The following is a 20,599-nucleotide window of genomic DNA, read 5'->3' on the forward strand; positions in this document are numbered from 1 at the left end:
CACTGACTGCTCTTCCTGAGGACCTGAGTTCAATTCCCAGCAACCACATGGTGGCTCACAAACATCTATAATGAGATCTGGTGCCCTCTTCTGGCGAGTGTATAAATAAATAAAAAATATATTTAAAAAAAAATAACTTTTTCAGCAGAGAAGGGGGAGCTGACAATCACTTTTTCCCGTTTTGGTTTGAAAGCCATTTTAAGCTTAGCTCTGATGATCTATGCAGCTCTAAGTTCCCCCATGGAGCCTCACAGATCCAGTTGTAGGAAAAGGATTTGACAAATTCTTTGCCCTTTGTACCAAGAGAGTGATACTTAGGTTCTAGGAACTAAACACTAATGAGTTATGTGAGGGAAAAAGCGATCTATGGAAGGCAACAATTATAGTAAATAATAAATATAGTGATAATTATAGTGAGTAATGATTAACCACAAGGATCTAACAATTAAACATGTGACTGTTATGTACAGAAATTAATACCTCAAAAAAGTTGCTTTTAAAAAGTATGGAATAAACCGGACAGTGGTGTCATGCCTTTAGTCCCAGTGCTCAGGAGGTAGAGGCAGGCGGATCTCTGTGAGTTCAAGGCCAGCCTGGGCTACATAGCGAGATCCAGGACAGGCACCAAAACTACACAGAGAAACCCTGTCTCAAAACAAACAAACAAACAAACAAAGTACAGAATAAGGAGCTGGAGAGATGGCTCAGTGGTTGAGAATACTGACTGCTCTTCCAGAGTACCTGGGTTCAAATCCTAGCACCCACATGGCAGCTCACAACTGTAACTCCAAGGTTTGACACCCTCACACAGACATACATTCAGCAAAATAAAAGTAAATAAATTTTTTTTTTTTAAAGTAAGGAATAAGCCAGGCATGATGGTACACACCTTTAGTTCCAGCACTCGGAGGCAGAGGCATACAGATCTCTGTGAGTTTGAGGCCAGCCTGGTCTACAGAGTGAGTTCCAGGACATCCAGGACTACATGGAGAAACCCTGTCTCAAAAAAAAGAAAGAAAGAAAGTAGAAAAAAAGAGTAAGGAATATACAGAAAGGTCAAAAGACATGAGACATGAGAAGACCAAGAAAACAAATAGGAGATGGAAAATACAGGTGGTGAGTTAAAAATGGAGAGATTCTTTTCTAATTTAGAAAACTATAAAAAGTTGATAAGAGAGAAGTGACATCAGCAGGGGGGCAGGACTAGCTACAGCACAGGCACATGGAAGTTCCTAATACAACTGTACCTACACTGGCCTTTAGTCCCAGCACTTGGGAGGCAGAGCCAGGCAGATCTCTGTGTGTTCAAGGCCAGCCTGGTCTACAGAGTAAGAGTAAGATCCAGGACAGGCACCAAAACTACACAGAGAAACCCTGTCTCGAAAAACCAAAAAAAAAAAAAAAAAAAAAAGAAAGAAAGAAAGAAAGAAAAAGACTCAGCAGTTAAGAGTTAAGAGAATGTATGGCTCTTACAGGGGACCCAAGTTTGGTTCCCATCACCCACATGGGGCACCTCACTACTGCCTATTACTCCAGCTCCAAGGCACCTACTCTCACATGTACATACACACACACAAATACACACAAAGATTTATACTCCTGATAGTTGGTGATTACTTCATGTTCTTTCAAGTCTGGGTTTTTAACCTGATCAAGTCTATGATTCCCAACCTCAAGCAAAGCAAGACCATCTCGTGCCTCTTTAATAGGCCCGCTGTGGGTAAATGTCATCTACTTAAGACTAAGAAAAAAGATTCTAGTACCAATTATAGAATAAGCTTAGGAAACATGTTACAAGAGAGAAAACCAAGTCATTTGGCACAGGAAAGAATCAATCCAAGAACTACACTAAGTTGACACAAGGGAGAAGCAATCAACCACAGAACTATTCCAGAACTATTCCAGAACTATTCCACTCAGGCTAGTATACAATGGCCACCAAGGCTGACCAATATAATACTGCCAGTGCTTACCTGATGATACCAGGCACCTGGCATTTTAATACTAGATATATTGACCAGGAAACAGGAGATGTGGTTCTAAGTTTTGTTTCTAATTCCTAAGCTTTACGATCGCAGCTACAATATGTTCTCAGTAAAAACAAGCTGTAAACTTCAAAATGGGAGAATTTAGAAATCAAAAGTTCTTAGGCCCAGAGTGATTAACCTGCAAGTTGGGAACTACTGATAAGCTACACAAGGATTATGAAGTCACCCGAAGGCCAAGAAAGTTGTGTGGCCTTTAACAAGTATTTCTCTGGGGACAGCTCCTACAAGCTCCTTTCTTCAGAAGGAGCCAAGACTGACCTGTCTTGCTGTGGTGAAGAGTCACTTTACTTGAGATCATTTTTATTTACAAACAAAAGCCGGCAATGCAAGTATGCCTGTATAGATCTGGCCAGGCTTCAAATCTAGAGTCTGTCTCTATTCTTTAAACTCTACATCCCCAAGACTTGATGCTTCACAATTAATGTAATATGTTTTACAAGACAGCTGTGTCCACGTCCACAAACTTATTGAAACACTATTAGGGAAATGTACAAAGCTTTGAGTCATAATGATGTCATCTTCTGTTCCCAAATATATTAACCTGCTGACAACTCTGTGTAAGCCTTAGAGAACTTTAAACTGTGGGTCACCAATAGCAGTTTCTAGTGTTCATTCCAGGTCTGTCATAAACAACTCCCTTGGGCAATGACATAGAGACAGAAAGAAAAAGACCCACTACTCTGAAACACTTTGAATGCTGAGTCTGAATTCTCACGGTTGTTCTTTCTTTCTTTCTTTTTGAAATCAAGGCATATACTTCAGGCGAGATTTGAGTTCCTCTTAGGAATCTTTGTTTTGGTCAGTCAATCGAGCACCCTATACCAAGCAGGGAAAAAGGCTAAGATTCCACACACCTTCAAAGCGCCAGGTGCAAGCGCACGGAAGGGCGGAGATCACCGACAAGAGAAATTGGGATTAAAGTTGTGTAAGGGTGAGCAGGGAAGGGAGGTTACTACCGGCGTGGATCCCAGGGAAGCCAGCAGGGATCGCAGGAGCGGTCTCCCAGGTCCTTTGGGGTTTAGGCCGCAGCTGGGCCCCTTCCCCAAGACCTCCAAAGTGCAGGGACCAGACTAGCCGAGGCACCGGCACCGCGTAGTCCGTCCCCACGGGGCCGCGCCGACCCCTAGCTCCGCAGCCAAACTTAGAGACCCCGCAGGGCCAAAGTTGGCTCAGCCCCGAGCAGCTGCCGCGCCCCCGTCTCCACTCCCCGTCCCTATCCCCATCTCGCCAGGCCTTACTTTGAGCGCCAGGTGGTGGACGCGACCCAGGCCGGGGTCGACCAGCAACTCCAGCAGCGCCAGGAGTGGTAGCAGCCGCAGACAGCAGGAGCCCGAGCAGCCGAAGGGAACCGGGGCGGCCATGTTTGTTCCAGCATCACCAGCTACTTCCTCTACCACCCACTTCCGGGTCAAAGCGCAGCGTCCCGGAAGTGCCCCGGAAGTGGGCGCGGCCGCCGCCTCTGAAGTGCTTAAGCTGGTTCTACTGCGAAATGCAGCTCTGCTCACGGAGGGACCTGAGCTAGCCACCTCAGGACTTGTCAGTTGGCTTTCTCAGTGCAGATTTCCGGTGGAGCCCCTGTGAGGACCCTGAAGCGTGTGCCATGACAACCGGGCCGGGCCAAGATCAATCAATGGGGGCCTCCTTTCTGCCTCTCCCGGCTTGGGGAGTGAGGGACCTGGACCTAAGGCTGGAACCCGCAGTGTCTGCCACACACTCTCTGGCTGTGATTGGCCTGTCGTCGGTGGTAATATCTTAGAAATCGCTGGCTTGTCTTAGACCCCTTGATTATCCTAGGCCCTTTACCACAACCCGCAGGCGAACGAGTTGTAGTAATAGGATTTTCTGAGTCCATATGAAGCAATCTACTAGGCTTTTTTTTTTTTTTTTAATGGCATTTAATCTTTGGGACGATCTAATCAGAGAAGAGGTAGGTGTCATACTTCTCCCCCGGGATCACATGGACATTTTAAAGTGATACATCATTTTGCCTCATGTGATTTCTGGCCACCACTAGAGTCTGAGCCTTAAGGTCTTCTATTGTAGTCCCTGTGGAGACTTTGCTTCTGGTCCTTGGCAGTTGAGGACTTGATAGTAGGTACCCGATACCATTGTTTATCAAGAAGTTACAGGAAACAAGTATATTAAAAATTGCTGATAGTCAAATTTGTTTAGTTTTTAAATTCTTTTATTTGTTTTTTTCAGTTTTTTGAAACAAGGTGTCTCTGTGTAACAGCTCTTGTTATCCTGGAACTCAGCCTTGCAGACCAGGCTGGCCTCAAATTCACAGAGATTCACCTGCCTCTGCCTCCCGAGTGCTGGGATTAAAGGTGTGTGCCACCACTGCCTGATGTTAGATTCTTGTTTTAACTGGACACACAAGTAGTGTATGCAAGTGCACTTGTGTGGTGTGTCTGTATGTGTGTAATCATTTAAACAAAACAGGACACAATAAAAACCACTAGGAACCCCACTACCAGGCAACCACCAATTTATAGGTATGTTGACACCTGTGACAGAATCAGAGTCCTAAAACTTTTAACTGGAATTAGGAATGGGATACATAAGTTTTGTCTGTTTGTAATTGTGTGTGTGTGTGTGTGTGTGTGTGTGTGTGTGTATGTATGTCTGTCTGTCTGTGTCATGTACAGGTACCTGAGGGGACCAGAAGATGGTATCAGATCCTCTGGAGCTGGAGTTAACATGCAGTTGTGAGTTGCCCGACATCATGGGTGCTGGAAACTGAACTCAGGTCCTCTGGAAGAGCAGTAAGTGCTCTTAACCACAGAGCAATGTCTCCAACCCAACATGATATATCTATAAATGTAATTACATATAGGTAGATAGATAATTTAGTTTATTTTTATTTATGTGTCTGTGTGTATATGTGCCAAAGAGATTAGAAGAGAACATCAGGTCCCTGGAGCTGGAGTTACAGGTGGTTAGGAGCTACAGTGTACTCACAGTGTGGAGTTACAGTATGCTTGCTAGGAACCCAATCTCTAATCCTCTGGAAGTACATCAGCTGAACACAAAACAGTCAACTGAAAAAGTTCACTGGGAGCCAGGCAGTTTAATACCAGCACTCAGAAGGTAGAGGCAGGCGGAACTCTGTGAGTTCGAGGCCAGCCTGGGCTACAGAGCAAGTTCCAGGACAGCCAAGACTACATAGAGAAACCCTATCTAGAGGGGGGTAAAAATTCACTTGGAGCTGGCAGTGGTGGCCCACACCTTTGATCCCAGCACTCTGGAGGCAGAGGCAGGTGAATCTCTGAGTTCAAGGCCAGCCAGGAATATGCAGAGAAACACCCTGTCTCAAAAAAAAAAAAGGAAAAAAAAATTCCCTTGGTTGGTTGGGGCTACTCTGTCTAATAAAGTAAAAAATCACAAAGCGCTGGGAAATACAGAAGCACAGAGCTGAAAGTGAGCCGGGGCTCCAGAGGGTCAGCTTCCTCTGTGTGTGCACAATCTTCAAAACTGACAAATCTCCTAATCCTTCCCAAGACTACAAACCAGGGCAAGCTCAGCCGCACCCTCTTCCAAGGTGAAAGTAGAACATGTAGGTGGAGACACAGGTTGCAGTTTATCTTAAAATACCTTTAAGCTTCATGGGAGGAAAAGGCAGTGACCACTGGCTGGCGGCTGTTCTTTATTTCCTTCCCTTGGGTCTTGGGCCATCTCTTTTGAATATGCAGTCTTCCTTGTTTGAACAGGATTTTCATCTGATCCCACCCCCCTTGACAGATAATGGAACCTCCAGCAGAAAACTCTAGAATTAATCTTTTGCAGCTCTATGCGGAGACATGAGAAAATGTTTTCTGAGTGAACTTAATTGGTTATGTGATTTATATGTATGTTATGCCACCTAAAATCAGGAAAGTCTTATAAGGTGTGTATTTTCTTTTTCAGAGGAGGTTTGGTTGGATTAACTAATTCAGAAGCAGTCTGTTCCTGTATAATGACCTGCCAGCGCACTCAGGCAAAACCCTCTGTCCTGCCGTGTTTAGAAAGGCCGTTGCATACTGTGTTAGGCTGGAAGGCTCTGGAGGTAACCCAGATTTGTCCACTTTATTTAACAGCTATGAAATCAGTGCCAGAGAACATTATGTGACTTTCCAAAGATCACACAGCCTTTTGGGTAGTTTTAGCAGGCATCTGTAAAACCAGGACTGAAACTTCAGTTGCTACAGAAGTGGATCTGGGCTTCTTACTCAATATGAACAGTTTTGTAATTTTTTAAAGAGTTATTATTCCTTTTTATTTTGTGTATGTGTGTGAGTGGGGAAATGCATGTGATTTCAGGTTTCCTGGAGGCCAAAAGAGGGTTCTAGAACCCCTGGAGCTGGAAAGTGGTAGTGAGCCCCATAAGATGGGTGCTGGGATCCAAATTCAGGTCCTCCATAAGAGCGGTCCACACCCTTAACTGCTGAGCTGCCTCTCCAGCCTCAGCTTTCTGATTTTTGTAATTTTGTATTTTAAAAAAGGTAACAAGCTGGCATGGTAAGATAGCTGTGACCCCAGGACAGAAGTCTGAGGTAAAAGTCACATGCTGGGGATGTACCTAAGCAGCCTAGCATGTGCGTGAATGAAGTCTTGGGTTCAGTCCCCCACACCAGAACATTCAAAACATGAAAAAGAGTAAGAATGTGAAAAATATGATATTTTGTTTAGGGAAGCAAGAAGAAAGGCTAAAGAAAGTTAAGGAAAATTTTTAAATATTTATTTATGTGTATGTGTGTGCGCCTGAGTGTATATGTATACATGCCATATGCATGCAGGAACCTGCAGAGGCCAAAAGATAGCATCAGATCCTCTTACAGATGGTTGTTGGTGAGTGCTGGGAATTGGAACTGGATCATCTGGAAGGGCAGTCAGTGCTCTTAATTATTGAGCCATTTCTACTTAGGTGAATTTTACTTTAAAAATGTTAAGTAAACACATGAATTTTTAAATGAGTTTTTCCTTTCTGACGTTGTAGTGCTGAGGCAAGCTAGACAAGTCTTCATTCCTGAGCTATAATCCCATCCTGTTTTTCACTTTTTAAAGTCCAGTGCTCAGTGATAATAATAACCTGGGCTAGAAAGATAGCTCAGCACTTAAGAGCACTTAGTGATCTTGTAGAGGACTAGAGTTTGTTTCCTAGAACCCACTTGGTGACTAACAACCACTTATAACCTCTTCTAGCCTCCATGGGCACCTGATACACACACATACATGCAGATATACACATAAATATAGTAATAATAAAAGTCAACCATGATGGCATATGCCTTTAATCCTAGCACTTGGCAGGCAGAGGCAAATGAATCTCTGTGGGTTTGAAGCCAGCCTGGTGTACATAGTGAGTTCCAGGACTATCAGAGCTGTGTAGTAAGACCTGTCTCATAATAATAATAAGGTGGGGCTGGAGAAATGCCTCAGTGGTTAAGGGCACTTGCTGCTCATCCAGAGTACCCAAGTTCAGTTCCCAGCACCCACATCAGGAAGCTCACAACCACCTGTCACTCCAATGTCTTCTTCTGGCCTCCATGGATACCCTACCCCCCCCACACACACACATACAACACATACACATATACACACATAAGTAAAAATAATAAAGACCAATAAATAATAAGTTCAATACCACTTTTTAGAATGTATGTTTTTAAATTTGACTGATATTAAAAACAGAATGCCCAGGTATCCTCATTTCCCCTTGTAGTGGTAAAATATCTATGCCAAAGAAGAATTTTTCCTTGTTGTGAATTTTTTTTTTCCTTTAGCCAGACCTTAAATCTTTAGGAATCCTTCATTTTGAAACCTGGGAATTATGACAACCCCTCCATAGGGCCACACCAATCAGATGTGGTCAGTGGTCTGTGAGAATGTCTGTCTCTGTGTGTTTGGGAACTCTGTGGACTCCAGGGGTTATTTTGAAAACCGGAGGAAGGAGCATGAAAACCCCCCTGACATAGTCTCTGAAAACCTGTTACAAGAAGTCAATGTGGAATGTTCTACCAACACTGGGTCCCAGAAAGGTATAACACATGACTGCCTGGTTTCCAGAAAAGGACATTTGTGTAACCCGGATGCCGCAACCAGCATATCTTGTTGAGTAACAAAACAAGTTATGCCTGCTTCTCCCATGGCAGCACTTTCCAGGGAGCGTGAAACCAAGGCACTGACTGAGGTCAAGAAGGGCAGAGCTCCTAAACCCTGGCTTTGAGCCTTGCTATCTTAACCAGGAGCCTTTACAGTGTGCAGGATCAGTTCAGGGATGCCACTGGTAGGAAACTCGTGTTTGAATTCAAACTTGTAGTTGGAATACAATGCTATTGATAATATTAGCCTGGGCTTGGACTGTTGGAGAAAATAAGACATAACTGCCCCTTGGTTGTCCTTTTACCAAAGTTTGTATTACATTTATTTATATATGTATTGGGGGAGGAGCACATGCCATGGAGAATATGTAGAGGTCAGAAGGTGATGTTCAAAAGTCTGTTCCCACTTTCCACCATAGTCACCTGGATAGAACTCAAGTGGACAGGTTTGACGGCAGATCCTTTACCTGCTGAACTGTCCCACGGGTCTGTCTGTCTTTTCAGAAGAGTTCTTAGACCCTAAAGCTAATGCCATAAGGAACCAGAGGCTTCTCAGGGCCTGGTAACATCCATTGGACATGTCTTCCAGATTGCAGTAGAGAATCCCAGGCATCTCTTCAGACACAGAGGAAACCCTTGAGAGCATCTTTTTGGCAACTGGGAAGATGTTGGTCCAGTGGCGCCCACACACCTTCTGAGGGCTGAAGGTGTGATGGAAATGAATCTGAGAATCACTTGTCAACCTGGGGACACTGTCTACAACCTGCCCAGCTCCAGGCAGCCCGTGTTTCATGATTTATGGAGTCTTTACAGACCTTTAGAGAACTCAGCCATAGGGTATTGAAATCTACTTGCAGTTTTAAGATTGCACTCTCTAGAAAGTTCCTAGTTTTAACTTGTTCCTAGTTCTTCCTCTTAGCTGCTTCCTGGCGTCCTGAGTATGTACAACCAGTTCTCAATTTACCATGGCTCAACAAACATGTGGGTTTCTTGGAATACTAAATGCATTCTTTGTACTTAGGTCATTTCAAAGCCAGCCTTGGCTACATAGTGAGTTTGAGGTCCACCTAGACTACATGAGACCCTGTCTTAAAAAAAACAAACAGTAAGCCAGGCTTGATGGCATACCTCTGTAAGCACTCAGGAGGCAGAGGCAGGCAGATCTCTGTGAGTTCCAGCCAGCCAGAGATCACAAAATATAAAAGCTTATAGGAGTTTATTGAGACTTAACTCCATTGTGAATTAAGCTAAACTCAGATAGAAACCATTGTGTGTGTGTGTGTGTATGGGGGGGGGGGGGGTTCTGGGATGTCATTAGGAAACTCTCGTGATAGACAACCAGTCATCTTGCCCTGCCATTCAGGCCTAAGGATCTAGTGACAGCAGCAGTTTGTAAGACATTGCTTCCTTGCTGTGTGGCACACATGAGGAGGGGAGAGGAAACTCGTATTTGTGCTCTTTGCTAAGCACTTGGCAGATATTTTCTTTTAGTATTTGAAGAGGCCGTGAGGTCATCAGAGAGGAAACTGAGGTTTGGGGAAGGGAAGCCCTTCAGCTGCCCGCCCTGAGCTCTGCAGGTCTGAACCACACTAAAGCGAGTGCCTGTCGGTACTTCAGCCTCCTCGGAGTCTGTGAGGCTCCAATGGTATAAGGGGTCAGAAGGCACACACCTAGTAAGGACTGGACACTGGGATCCCCACCTGCTTCAGAACACCACACACACCCATCTGCCCCTGAACAGGTACCTCCCTATAAACCTCAAGTGAGATGCTCATTAATTCCATACAGGGTTAGGACTGTCTAAATCTCTGCTAGATTTACCTCTGACTTCTCAGAAGTACCTATGGAACCCAGAGGATCACCCACCAGAGTTCTGGGCCAGCCTGGGCTACAGAGTAAAATCTTGTCTAAGAAAAGAAGGGCTCAGAAGATGGCTCAGTGAGTAAAGGCCATCAAGCCTGATGACCTAAAATCAATCCCTGGGAACCACATGTAGAAGGAGAAATCAACTCCCATAGTTGTTCTCTGACCTCTACATGTGTGCTATATGTGCAAGCCCACACACACATACTAAGTGAACAGATAAATATAATAAATTTTTAAAACAAAGCAAACCAACCAGGAAGAAGCCTATGCAAGTAGGGTCTGTGTTGTGTTTGTTCAGATGCCTTCTGTTAGGGTTAACCCCTCCATGCCAACAGATTATTCAAAGGCAAAGACCACAACTTTGTGAATGAAGGTGGAGCAAGTGTGAGGCTGTGGTGAGCCTAGCATTTGCATAGGGTGAGAACACCCCTGTAAAAGATCAATACTGCATTTCTCTTTCATTTTCTGAAGCTTTTGACTCAAAGCATTTTCCAGTTGTCCTCCAGACTTTAAAAAGTGAAAGATACTTCAAGTGTATCCAGTTAACTTGGCTCCTGCACCTCCTGTGGCTTTCAAGGGTCCCAGAACAATTTCTGCTTCCTCACATAAACAGTTCTGTCTTCGGGCATCTCTCCCTTCTGCAGTTGCTTCTTTCTCGTTAGGGCACAGGTTGCTCTACCTCCTGGCTAGACTATTTTTTGCAAGTCGACGATGATACAGGCAGGGTCTTGCTAAGTAACTGGCCATTTCCAGCTTTGAGCAAATATAAGTGGCATTGTTGTGGCTGGGCCGATAGCTCAGTGTGGCTAAGAGCACAGGTTTGATTCTCAACACCCTCGCTGGCCTCCAAGGGCACCAAACGTCAGTGTGGTACACTGATATACATAAAACACCCGCACACATTAAAAATGAAACATAACAAAACAAAACACTGTGGCATTGTTAATTAACATTGTTTACATTGCCAAGCCCTCCAATGCACCCTGGCCGTTAATCTGCCTTGGCAGGGAGTTGGCCTACTGGCAATCCTGACTCTCACATATCTGGCAGTCTAGGGAGTAAAGACTGCTCAGACCTAGGAAATGTGGAAACAAAATATTTAAACAGACACAAAGGATGGGGGAGGGGCTTGTAACTGACAAAAGAACCTGAAAGTTTTGATAGTTTCAATGTAACTACTCAGCAAAGGAAGTAGGAGGTCCTGAGGTTTGAGGCAAGGTTCTCAGCTCCACTCCTCCTTCCTTTTTCTTTCTTTCCTTTTCCTTTTTAAACAAATTATTATTATTTTGTGTTTTCTTTTCTTTTCTTTTTTCTTTTTTCTTTTTTTTTTTAAGACAAAGTCTCACTATTGTAGTCCTTGGCCTGGAACTCACTATGTAACCCAGGCCTTTAACTCATAGAAAAGATCCAACTGCCTCTGCCTCACACCACACTTTTTTTTTTTTTTTGATTTTTCAAGACAGGGTTTCTCTGTGTAGCTTGTGCCTTTCCTGGAACTTACTTGGTAGCCCAGGCTGGCCTCGAACTCACAGAGATCCGCCTGGCTCTGCCTCCCGAGTGCTGGGATTAAAGGCGTGCGTCACCACTGCCCGGCAACACCACACTCTTATTATTATTTTTATTTTATTTTAGGCAAGGTTTCACTTTGATGTCCAGGTTAGCCTGCGTGGTACTTACTATGTGGCTCAGGTTGGCCTCTTCCTGTCTCTTCTCAAGAGTACTGAGACTACACACTGGGCTGAGATTCATCCTTCGAGAAGAATTAACTCCTTGAAGGAAAATGAACAGGTCAAAGAGAGCAGGAAGTGGAGAAACCATTTAGAAGAGGGACCTGTGGGGCTGGAGAGATGGCTCAGTGCTTGGGAGCACCGATGCTCTTCCAGAGGGCCTGTGTTCAATTCCCAGCACACATAGGGCAACTAACAACTGTCTGTAACTCCAATATCTGACCCCTGCCCCAGACATATATGTAGGTAAAACACCAATGTACATACAATAAGAATTATCTTTAGAAAATAAATTATTTTTTTAAAAAAAGAAGAAGAGGGACCTGTTCCTGAGGCCATGGCTCTGGAGGAAAGGTCTCAGCAGTAGCATTCAAAGAAAGAAAAATCGTTGAAACAGTTGGAAGCCCCCAGATTCCTCACAGCTTGTGAGCAATGACATTCTGTGGAGCTTTAGAAGGGTTAATGAGATGGTCTCCATTCTGTACCAGCCACCAGCCAGTTTACCTCCTTAGTTCACACCACTAGGGCGGGACTGGCAGATACTGCCTTCCTTGGGCAGCTGGGGCTCTCCTACTAGAGGTGAAATCCGTCCAAGACCAATGAGCTCGGAGGCTGGATTTGAACCCTCCAAGTTCTCGGGGCCCTAGAGGGTCTGCTGTTCTTTAGCGGAGTAACAGGACTTCACTGCTGAGATTCCTGGATGAACAATTAGGAAAGAGCTTGTTCCACAGATTATAATTCTTTGAGCGCTGATCCCTGAGTTCCTTCCCTGGTTTCCCGGATCTGCTCCGTCTCTATTTGCCTCAACGTCCCTGTGTATACAGTGCACGACGTCACGGTTCCAGGCCCCACTTCCATGAAAAGGGCTTCTTGGGCCTCTGCAGTAGCTGGATGGTGGGAGAAGCCGCTCCGGGAGCCTCTAAAGTGGGCGTTGGCCGCCGGGCGAAAGTTCTGAAATGCAAAGCTGTGCTGGGAGCGGTGGGTGGAGGACAGACCGCGATGGAGCGTCATGATCACGAGCGGGCCAGTCTACAGGCAGTGAGCGCGGGTCCCGAGAGCGTAGGGCGCGCTGGCTGCCGGAAAACCGACGGCTTGGAGAAGTACCAAGGGGCTCGCGTCCTTCCGGACCCCCGGGCAACGCTGCCAAAGTGAGCCTGGGGGCGGGACGGTACACGCGAGCTGTCAGTCCAGCCCCGCCCCGCCCCGCCTTTCGTCCCGCCCCACCCCGCCCCTCGGCTCCGGTGCGGGGCGGGCACGCTGCGGCGGTCGCTGCTGCTTCCTCGGGCCATTTTGCTCCGCGCGGAGAGACGAGAGGTGGAGAGCGCCAGGGCTAGAGGAGGCGCGGGCCGGAGGAAACGACGGGCTGCGGGCTTTCCGCATTCACAGTGCCCGCTCGGGCTCAGCGATCGCCGGCGAAGGGGGTCGGGGGGCCCCTTCCCGGTCCCTGCACCATGAGCTGGGGCACCGAGCTTTGGGTGAGTGAGGGGCCGGGCCGCGGGCGGGCCTGGGCGGGAGGCGCGGCGAGGGGCCTCTGCGCGCGTCGTCGCCCAGCGAGGAGGGAACGCGAATCGGGTGGCCCCGGCGGCCTTAGAGTTGCGCAGGGCTCGCGGAACGGCGACCTGCGGGCAATCCCCGGGGGCGTGGGGCCCGCGCCGTGCCGGACTGCGTAATTGCGCGCGCCCCTGGCCAGAGCTCTAGGGCAGATCTGTGTTCCGGGGTGCGGGCGGATCCCGCGCTGCTCCCGGGGGCGGGGCGGCCTGGCAGGCTCCGGGTTTCGGATCTTGGGTTTGGGGGTGCCGCGAGCGAAGGCTGAGGTCTCTCTGGAAGTGAAGACTTTAGCCCCGGGGCGTTGGGGCGCACTTGTAATTCTTTGGGAACAGCTCAGATCCTGAATTTGAGGGGGGCTGCGGCGTTTGGTCCGCAGGACAGCGGCAGGGGAGATCATAGGATACCATGAAGGGCCGGTTGCCGGGAACCTGTTTCTGTCCTGCTACCCAGAGGAAACGGTTTTAAGAGGGGTTGGCCTCGCAAGATTCTTGGTTTTGGGGTGCAGGTGGGTTGGCAAGCAGCTTGGCGTCTGGAAACGATCCTACCGAGAGCGGTCAGAGGACGCCAGGGCAGACCTCAGGCCATCTCTGGGAAAGAGAGGCTGTTGGCCGAGGGACAGGGCCTGTTGCCCTGCCTTCCTCTGGACTCCAGCACCTGGGAAAGGCTGGGTGAGCATAGGCTGGCAGTGCTGTGGCCTGGGTGAAGGTAGGGACGAAACCGCGGTTATTGCGCCGAAATGGGCCCATGACCAGTCACTCTCAGTGATGGATTCCAAAGTGCCCGCTGACTACCTTTCTGAATTCCATTTGTGAAGGGTGTGGAGGAGAAAGTGTGGGATGATGTTGCTGTCCAAAGAAATGTCATGTCAAAATAAAACAAGGTTAGGGCAATTAGGGAAATGCAGTGCATCTTCCTTGATTTTTTTTCTTTTGCTTTAATTGTTTTTTACATAACCGTTTCTTAGACTAAAGTATTCTTTTAATACTAGAATCCTGGGAGCACTGGCCCTTAAATCGGGAGCACTCATTCTGTAAACATCCTCTGTCAAGAGAATTCCCATTCATTCAGCTGTCAAACAAAAATACCCATTTTGAAAAAATTAAATTAGTACATATTGTGAAGTACTTGGAGAAACCTAGGTTAGGCAAAACGGTGGGCCTTTGAGTGCTCTGTGTTTCCTTATTTTCATTTCCCTCAGTTTTGTTTGGGGGTTTTGTTGTTTGTTTATTTTTGTTTTGAGTTTTTTTGTTTTTCTGTTTTGTTTTTGTTATGGGGTGGGGTAACATCAGAAGTCATGGTCAGCAGCAGAACGGAAGTCTGGGCATGTGTTCCCCCTCACTTACTCAAACAGCGGAATGGTTCCTGAGTGACTGAGAGAGTAGACAGTTAACAGCCATGTTGGAGAATGTTCTAGCAGGGTGATCTAGAGGGCAGGTGGCTGGAGGAAGAAGCATGACTGAGCTTCCTGCCTATCTTTTGAGAGTGGAAGACAGGAAGTCAAAGACAAGAGAAGCCCTGGCAGTTCACCCCTGTAATCCTAAGGTTGAAGAGGCTGAGGCAGGAGGATTGTTGTGAGTTTGCATCCAGCCTGGAGTTCACAGTGAGTCCCAGATCAGCTGGGACTACATGGCAAGCCCCTGTCGGAAAAAGCAAAGCAAAGACCTGCTGAGATGATGTGACTCTGGTAAAATACTTGCCTGGCATGCATGAGGTTCTGGGGGTCAAACCCAGTACCAGAGGTGGAGAGAAAAAAGAGAACACTTGGGAAATATTGTTAATAGAAGAGATATGAAATATTTGGATTTATTTTACTTGGTAAACTTGTGTGTTATGGCCAATAACAAATTGGCCAGTCATATTATATATGAAGTATATGGCAATGAAAAAAGGTGGTTTTGTTTTCTGTTTTGTTTTTATAGCATGCTGAGGGCAGGCTTTTGCCTTTGCAGTGCTTATAGTTTAATGGAAGGAATGGGTTAGCATGCTAGGACACTGTCATGAAAAATTGGTGCAAAATCTGTGTTTTAAGGCCAACATGTCAACTACCAGTTATCTTAGCTTTTTTTAAAGCAGTTTTTGTTATTATTTGTTTATTTACTTTATGTATATGAGTGTGCTGTCTGAATTATGATTTTATGCCAGAAGAGGTCATCAGATCCCACTATAGATGGTTGTGAGCCACCATGTGGTTTTTGGGAATTGAACTCAGGACCCCTGGAAGAGCATCAGCCAGTGCTCTTAACCTCTGAGCCATTTCTCCAACCCCCTAATTTTTATTAATATTACTTTTTAGCAGTTTTCAAGGAAAAAAGAAAGGGAAAGGAAGGAAGGAAGGAAGGAAGGAGGAAAGAAAGCCCAGAGGAAGGAAGGGAATTGGGGCTAAAGAAGCCATCTGTGTGCCTAGTGGTCAGCGGCTTGGCGATGTACAGTATGCCTGGCAACCAGGCTCAGGCCCTGATTAAGGGCTTTCCTTACATGGTGGCTTTGGGACCTCACTCATGTGTAATGAGATAATGATGGGGTGCTAAAGCCTCACTTGGCACAATGATGCTTCTAGATGGAGTGGCACCATTTGGATGGCCATGAGTGATTGGTGGCAGGTGGCAGCTCTCATGGACCTTCGTTGATCTTAGCAGATTCTAAATAGTCTTGGGACTTTAGTAAAAGTCCTCCAAGGCCCTAAAAAGCTTCTGGCTCCGAATACTCATTCTACATGAAAAGCCCACGCTTAAGCCACATCCTGCTTTGTTAAGGAGTGAAACACTTCTCTTCTAAAAACTGTTTATGGCAGAAAGCATTCACAGTCTAGGTGAGCTTTGAAAAATTACAAAATGTCAGGAAGTTTTAAAAATTAATGCAAAACTCATAGTTTATAACTTAGTTAGGTTCATGTATGTGTATGTTAGGCCTTGTCTTTTTGTATCAAAGGAATGTAATAAAGCCAGGCCTGCTGGCTCAGGTCTGTAATCCCAGCTAGTGGGAGGCTGAGACAGGAGGATTGAAAGTTCAAGGCCTGCCTGGGCAACTTAAAGTGAGAATCTCTGTCAATAATTTCAGAGCACAGAAAGGGGTGGAGTCATAGCTCAGTGGAAGAGAGCTTGCATAGCACACATGAATCCCTGAGTTTCAAACTGGCCTCAAACTAACAGAGATCCTCCTGTCTCTGCCTCCTTAAATGGCAGGTTTGGTTTGTTTTGTTTTGGGGGGATTTTCAAGACAGGGTTTCTCTGTGTAGCTTTGTGCCTTTCCTGGAACTCACTCTGTAGCCCAGGCTGGCCTTGAACTCACAGAGATCCTGCCTCTGCCTCCCAAGTGCTGGGATTAAAGGCGTGCGCCACCACCGCCCAGCCAGGGTATTTTTATGTGGATACCGGCAGTCATGATCCTCACGGTGGCATGGTGAGCCATCTCCCCAGCTGTAGCTTGGGGACATTGTGATCATTGGTGAAGTGACAGGAGCTCGTCATGGCAGGGTCACTAGGGTGACTTTTTTTTTAAGATTTATTTATTATATATACAGTGTCTGTCTGCACGTATCTCTGTAGGCCAGAAGAGGGCACCAGATCTCATTACAGATGGTTGTGAGCCACCATGTGGGTGCTGGGAATTGAACTCAGGACCTTTGGAAGAGCAAGCAGTGCTCTTAACCTCTGAGCCACTTCTCCAGCCCTCACCTATTTTTTTTTTAAAGCTTTCTCGGTAGTGTGAAATATATTAAAAAATTGGAAAATTTAGCTTTCATCTTTACTCCAAGTTTGCAGCTGACTTAATGACAGGACCAGATTTTACCCTCTCCTAGTGTCCTGTCTGCCCTCTTTAATCTTTGCTCAGGATGCTCATGAGGAATGAATTAGCCAGGTATAAATAAAGAAAAATGGAGAAACTTGAAAAGCACATGCTGGTTAGCATCCTAAGAAGCCACCTGCAGAGATTATGTGTATGTTTTTTCTAGCTATGTTGTCAGGCATATCACATACATGGGAGTGCCGCCACCGATGTTGATGCTGGTGTATGCTTTTTAAGAAGCAGCAGTGTGAGCAGAGCATGGTCGCTCAGGGCCTTTACTTTAATCCCAGCACTCAGGAGGCAGAGGCAGGTGGATCTCTGAGTTCCAGGCCAGCCAGAGCTAAATAGTGAGACCCTGTCTCAGAAATGAGGTATCAGTGTATGGTGTGCTTCGAAACACTTCCAGGGCAACTCAGTGAAATTCTTGTCTCTAAATAAACAGTACAAGAGGCTATATAGATTTGGTTCAGAAGTAGAGAGCTTGTGCAGTGTGCACAAGGCCCTGGGCTCCAGCTACTGTCCCAGGAACAAGGCCTGGCTTGATGTAGGAGCTTAATAAATATTTATTAAATGAATGGGTGAATTCCTTCCCCCACTTTTGGTTTAAAATTTGATTCTTAAAACTCAGGTCAACCTAATCACAATACTTTCCTGCATTTTGGCAAATATATACATATATGTATATATTATATAAAAAACTGTGTAACATGCATATGTGTTATTATATTGTATGTATATATGTATATGTGTGTATACATATATATTCCTGGACACCTTAAAAAATAGGTTAACGTTTTTAGAACAGTTTGAGATTCCCAGTAGAAGTGAGTAGGTGATGCAGAGATTGTCACCTCCCCCATGCCCTTTGAACACACTCCCAAATGAAGAGTCTGGCCACTGTTCCCACACGTGCTTTGACACATGTTCCCACTCACACCACACACACAAACACACACATGCACACAAATATAAAAATTGTTTTTGAAAAGCTGTTTCCTTCCAGTGGGTCATAGCACTCATACCTGGAAGCTGAGTTATATTAGGACACTTTATAATGTGTTAAGGTGTTAAACTAGGCGATACCGATTCTTTTTTCAACCGGAAGTAGTGAGGATTAACAGTTTCTGGTTGGGGAGAGGCGTGAACTCTCCTGCCCAGTGACTTCTAAATGTAAGTAGAACATTAACAGTGGTTCACAGCTCTTCCTTACCCTTCAGAGGTTTCTGTTTGGAATGAGCACCGCAAAGCCACCAGCATGTACAGTTGTCCCCTGGTTGTGCTGAGTGGAACAGAAGGACCTCGGAAGAGAGATCTGAAGTCTAGTTGAATTCAGTCACTGCTGTTCCTTCCTCGGGACAGGCTTTGCACGCAGCCCTTCTGGTGAGGAGAAGCAAAGCCACCACACAGCAGACCAGGACTTTGCAGTCAACTCACCCTGCCGTGTGTGTAAGCTGGTCCTGAAGATGTGAATGTGCTGTGTTTAGGATAGCATTCTCTGAGACCTCTGCATCTGCCCATGCTGGCTGTGGGACACTCTGGAACTCACGCCTGACTTTGGTGAGTCGTAGAAAGTGTTTCTCTGAAGGACAGGTCCAGTGTGGCATCCCGACTCCTAGCTCAGCCCTGATGCCACATTCCCTATGGGCATCACTCAGCTTATTTTGTCAGCACCACCCACACATAAAAATAAGGCTTTATTTTGACACCGAAAAATTGCACACTACCAAGAGTACACAGATGCCCTGGGATATTAATCTAATTAGATTTTAAAATGTGGGTGTGAAGTCATCAGGAATTTGTATGGAAATATTTGTTTCCTGTTTTAGTACCATGATTTCATATGAGCTAGGCTCCTGGTGTGATAGTTAGAAGATTTTAAATCCTAAAGGCAGAGTCTCACACTATACAGCTCAGGCTGGTCTAGAACTCAAGATATAGCCCCAACTTTTCTCTAAACACTCAGAAACCCTCCTATCACAGCCTCTCAAGTGCTGGCATTACAGGTGTGAGCCACCATATCCAGCAGAATATCCACCCTTTTTCTGGCAAAGGGTGCAATATCTTTTACATTAAAACTGTAACCTCGGACCTGGGTTCAATTCTCAGCACCCATGTGGTGGCTCACAATCATCTGTAATTTCAGTCCTAGGAGTTCTGATGCCCTCTCCCGACCTCTGTGCTCACCAAGCATGCAAGCAGTGCACAGACACAGAACAAACAAAACACCCATACACATAAAATGGAAAATTCAGACAAACAAAAACCCCGTTACCTTGGGCTAGTAAGGACACTTGCTGCCAAGCCTGGGCCGAGTTCAGTCTCAGAGCCCACAGGTGGGAGGAGAGACTTAATTGACTCTTGCAGGTTGTCCCCTGACTTCCACATGCACACTGTAGCAGCAGGGGCGCCGCCTACACACAAGTAACTTAATGAGAAAAAGAAATGTGACATCAGGGGAGTTAGTTAGGTATCCCGTCTTAGTAATTGGAATTGTGTTCTTGTTTGTTTGTTTCGTGGGGTTTGGGGGTGTTTGTTTGTTTGTTGTTGTTGATTTGGTTTGGTTAAGAGAAGGTCTATGTAGCCCCGGCTGTCCTTGACCTGGCTCTATAGACCAGGCTGTCCTCGAACTCACATAGATCCACCTACCTCTGAGTTCTGGGACTAAAGGCATATGCCATCACATTTGGCTTGTTTGGTTTTTGTTCTTTTTTTTTTTTTCTTTTAGTGTTTTGAGACAAGGCCTTATGTAACTCAAGCTGGCCGGAACTTGAAATGCAGCTGAGGGTGACCTTGAACTTCTCATGCAGCACGGGTTGGAATCCTAGGCTTCATGCATGCTAGGCAAGCACTCTACTGACTGAGCCACATCCCCAGCCAAGAATAACTTCTTAGACCAGTAGTAATAGCAGTTCCCAGTGTACATGGCTTCCATTTATATTTCTTTCTTTTCTAAAACCACCATATAGTTGCCTCAGTCCTGTAAGCCTGTAACACCCCATGCACTGCCCTTTATTATGTATACAATGTTCTGCATGTATCTCTACATGACATAAGAGGGCACCAGATCTCATTACAGACGGTTGTGAGACACCATGTGGTTGCTGGGAATTGAACTCAGGACCTCTGAGCCATCTCTTCACCCCGAATTGCTGTGGTCTTGATTGCTATTCATTAAAGGCATCTAAGACCAGGAGCTGTGGGAACTTCCCACCCATGATCCAGCTCTCCTTCATAAGGACAAGGTGGGCCAGGTACCACTTGTGGCAGCTTTTGGGAAAAAGATACTGAGATGCTATCAGAAATGTGCAAGGCCTCCTGGGGGGGTCACCCTATGACAGGAAAAGTGAGGGGCCCGGCAGGTCGTTGCAGACCTCACACAGTCTCCACCAAGCCATCAGGGAGATCCAGGGAAGCTCACAATGAGCAGAAATGGCCACCATCTGCCCCCAGGGAGAGCATGACTGTGGCTCATCTTGCTTGGCCCTTGCTTGGGATGATGGCATGAGACAAGGCCTTGACAGGGAGGCTGCTTGTCACATGCCCT

General features: G+C 46.1%; 2 protein-coding genes across 2 annotated transcripts in view; one reads left to right on the top strand and one right to left on the bottom strand.

Moving 5' to 3' along the window:
* The window catches only part of Gpr107 (G protein-coupled receptor 107), a 68,318-nt gene extending 64,887 nt beyond the window's left edge, over window positions 1–3,431 (bottom strand). Inside the window, exon 1 of the mRNA XM_036184740.1 lies at window positions 3,287–3,431. Coding sequence (XP_036040633.1) covers window positions 3,287–3,409 — 123 coding nt within the window. The 5' untranslated portion in view covers window positions 3,410–3,431. The remainder of the gene's footprint in view (window positions 1–3,286) is intronic.
* A 9,572-nt stretch (window positions 3,432–13,003) lies between these two features.
* The window catches only part of Fnbp1 (formin binding protein 1), a 111,243-nt gene continuing 103,647 nt past the window's right edge, over window positions 13,004–20,599 (top strand). Inside the window, exon 1 of the mRNA XM_036183393.1 lies at window positions 13,004–13,196. Coding sequence (XP_036039286.1) covers window positions 13,173–13,196 — 24 coding nt within the window. The 5' untranslated portion in view covers window positions 13,004–13,172. The remainder of the gene's footprint in view (window positions 13,197–20,599) is intronic.

The sequence above is a fragment of the Onychomys torridus genome, chromosome 4 (genome assembly GCF_903995425.1).
Source record: "Onychomys torridus chromosome 4, mOncTor1.1, whole genome shotgun sequence".
Lineage (NCBI taxonomy): Eukaryota > Metazoa > Chordata > Mammalia > Rodentia > Cricetidae > Onychomys > Onychomys torridus.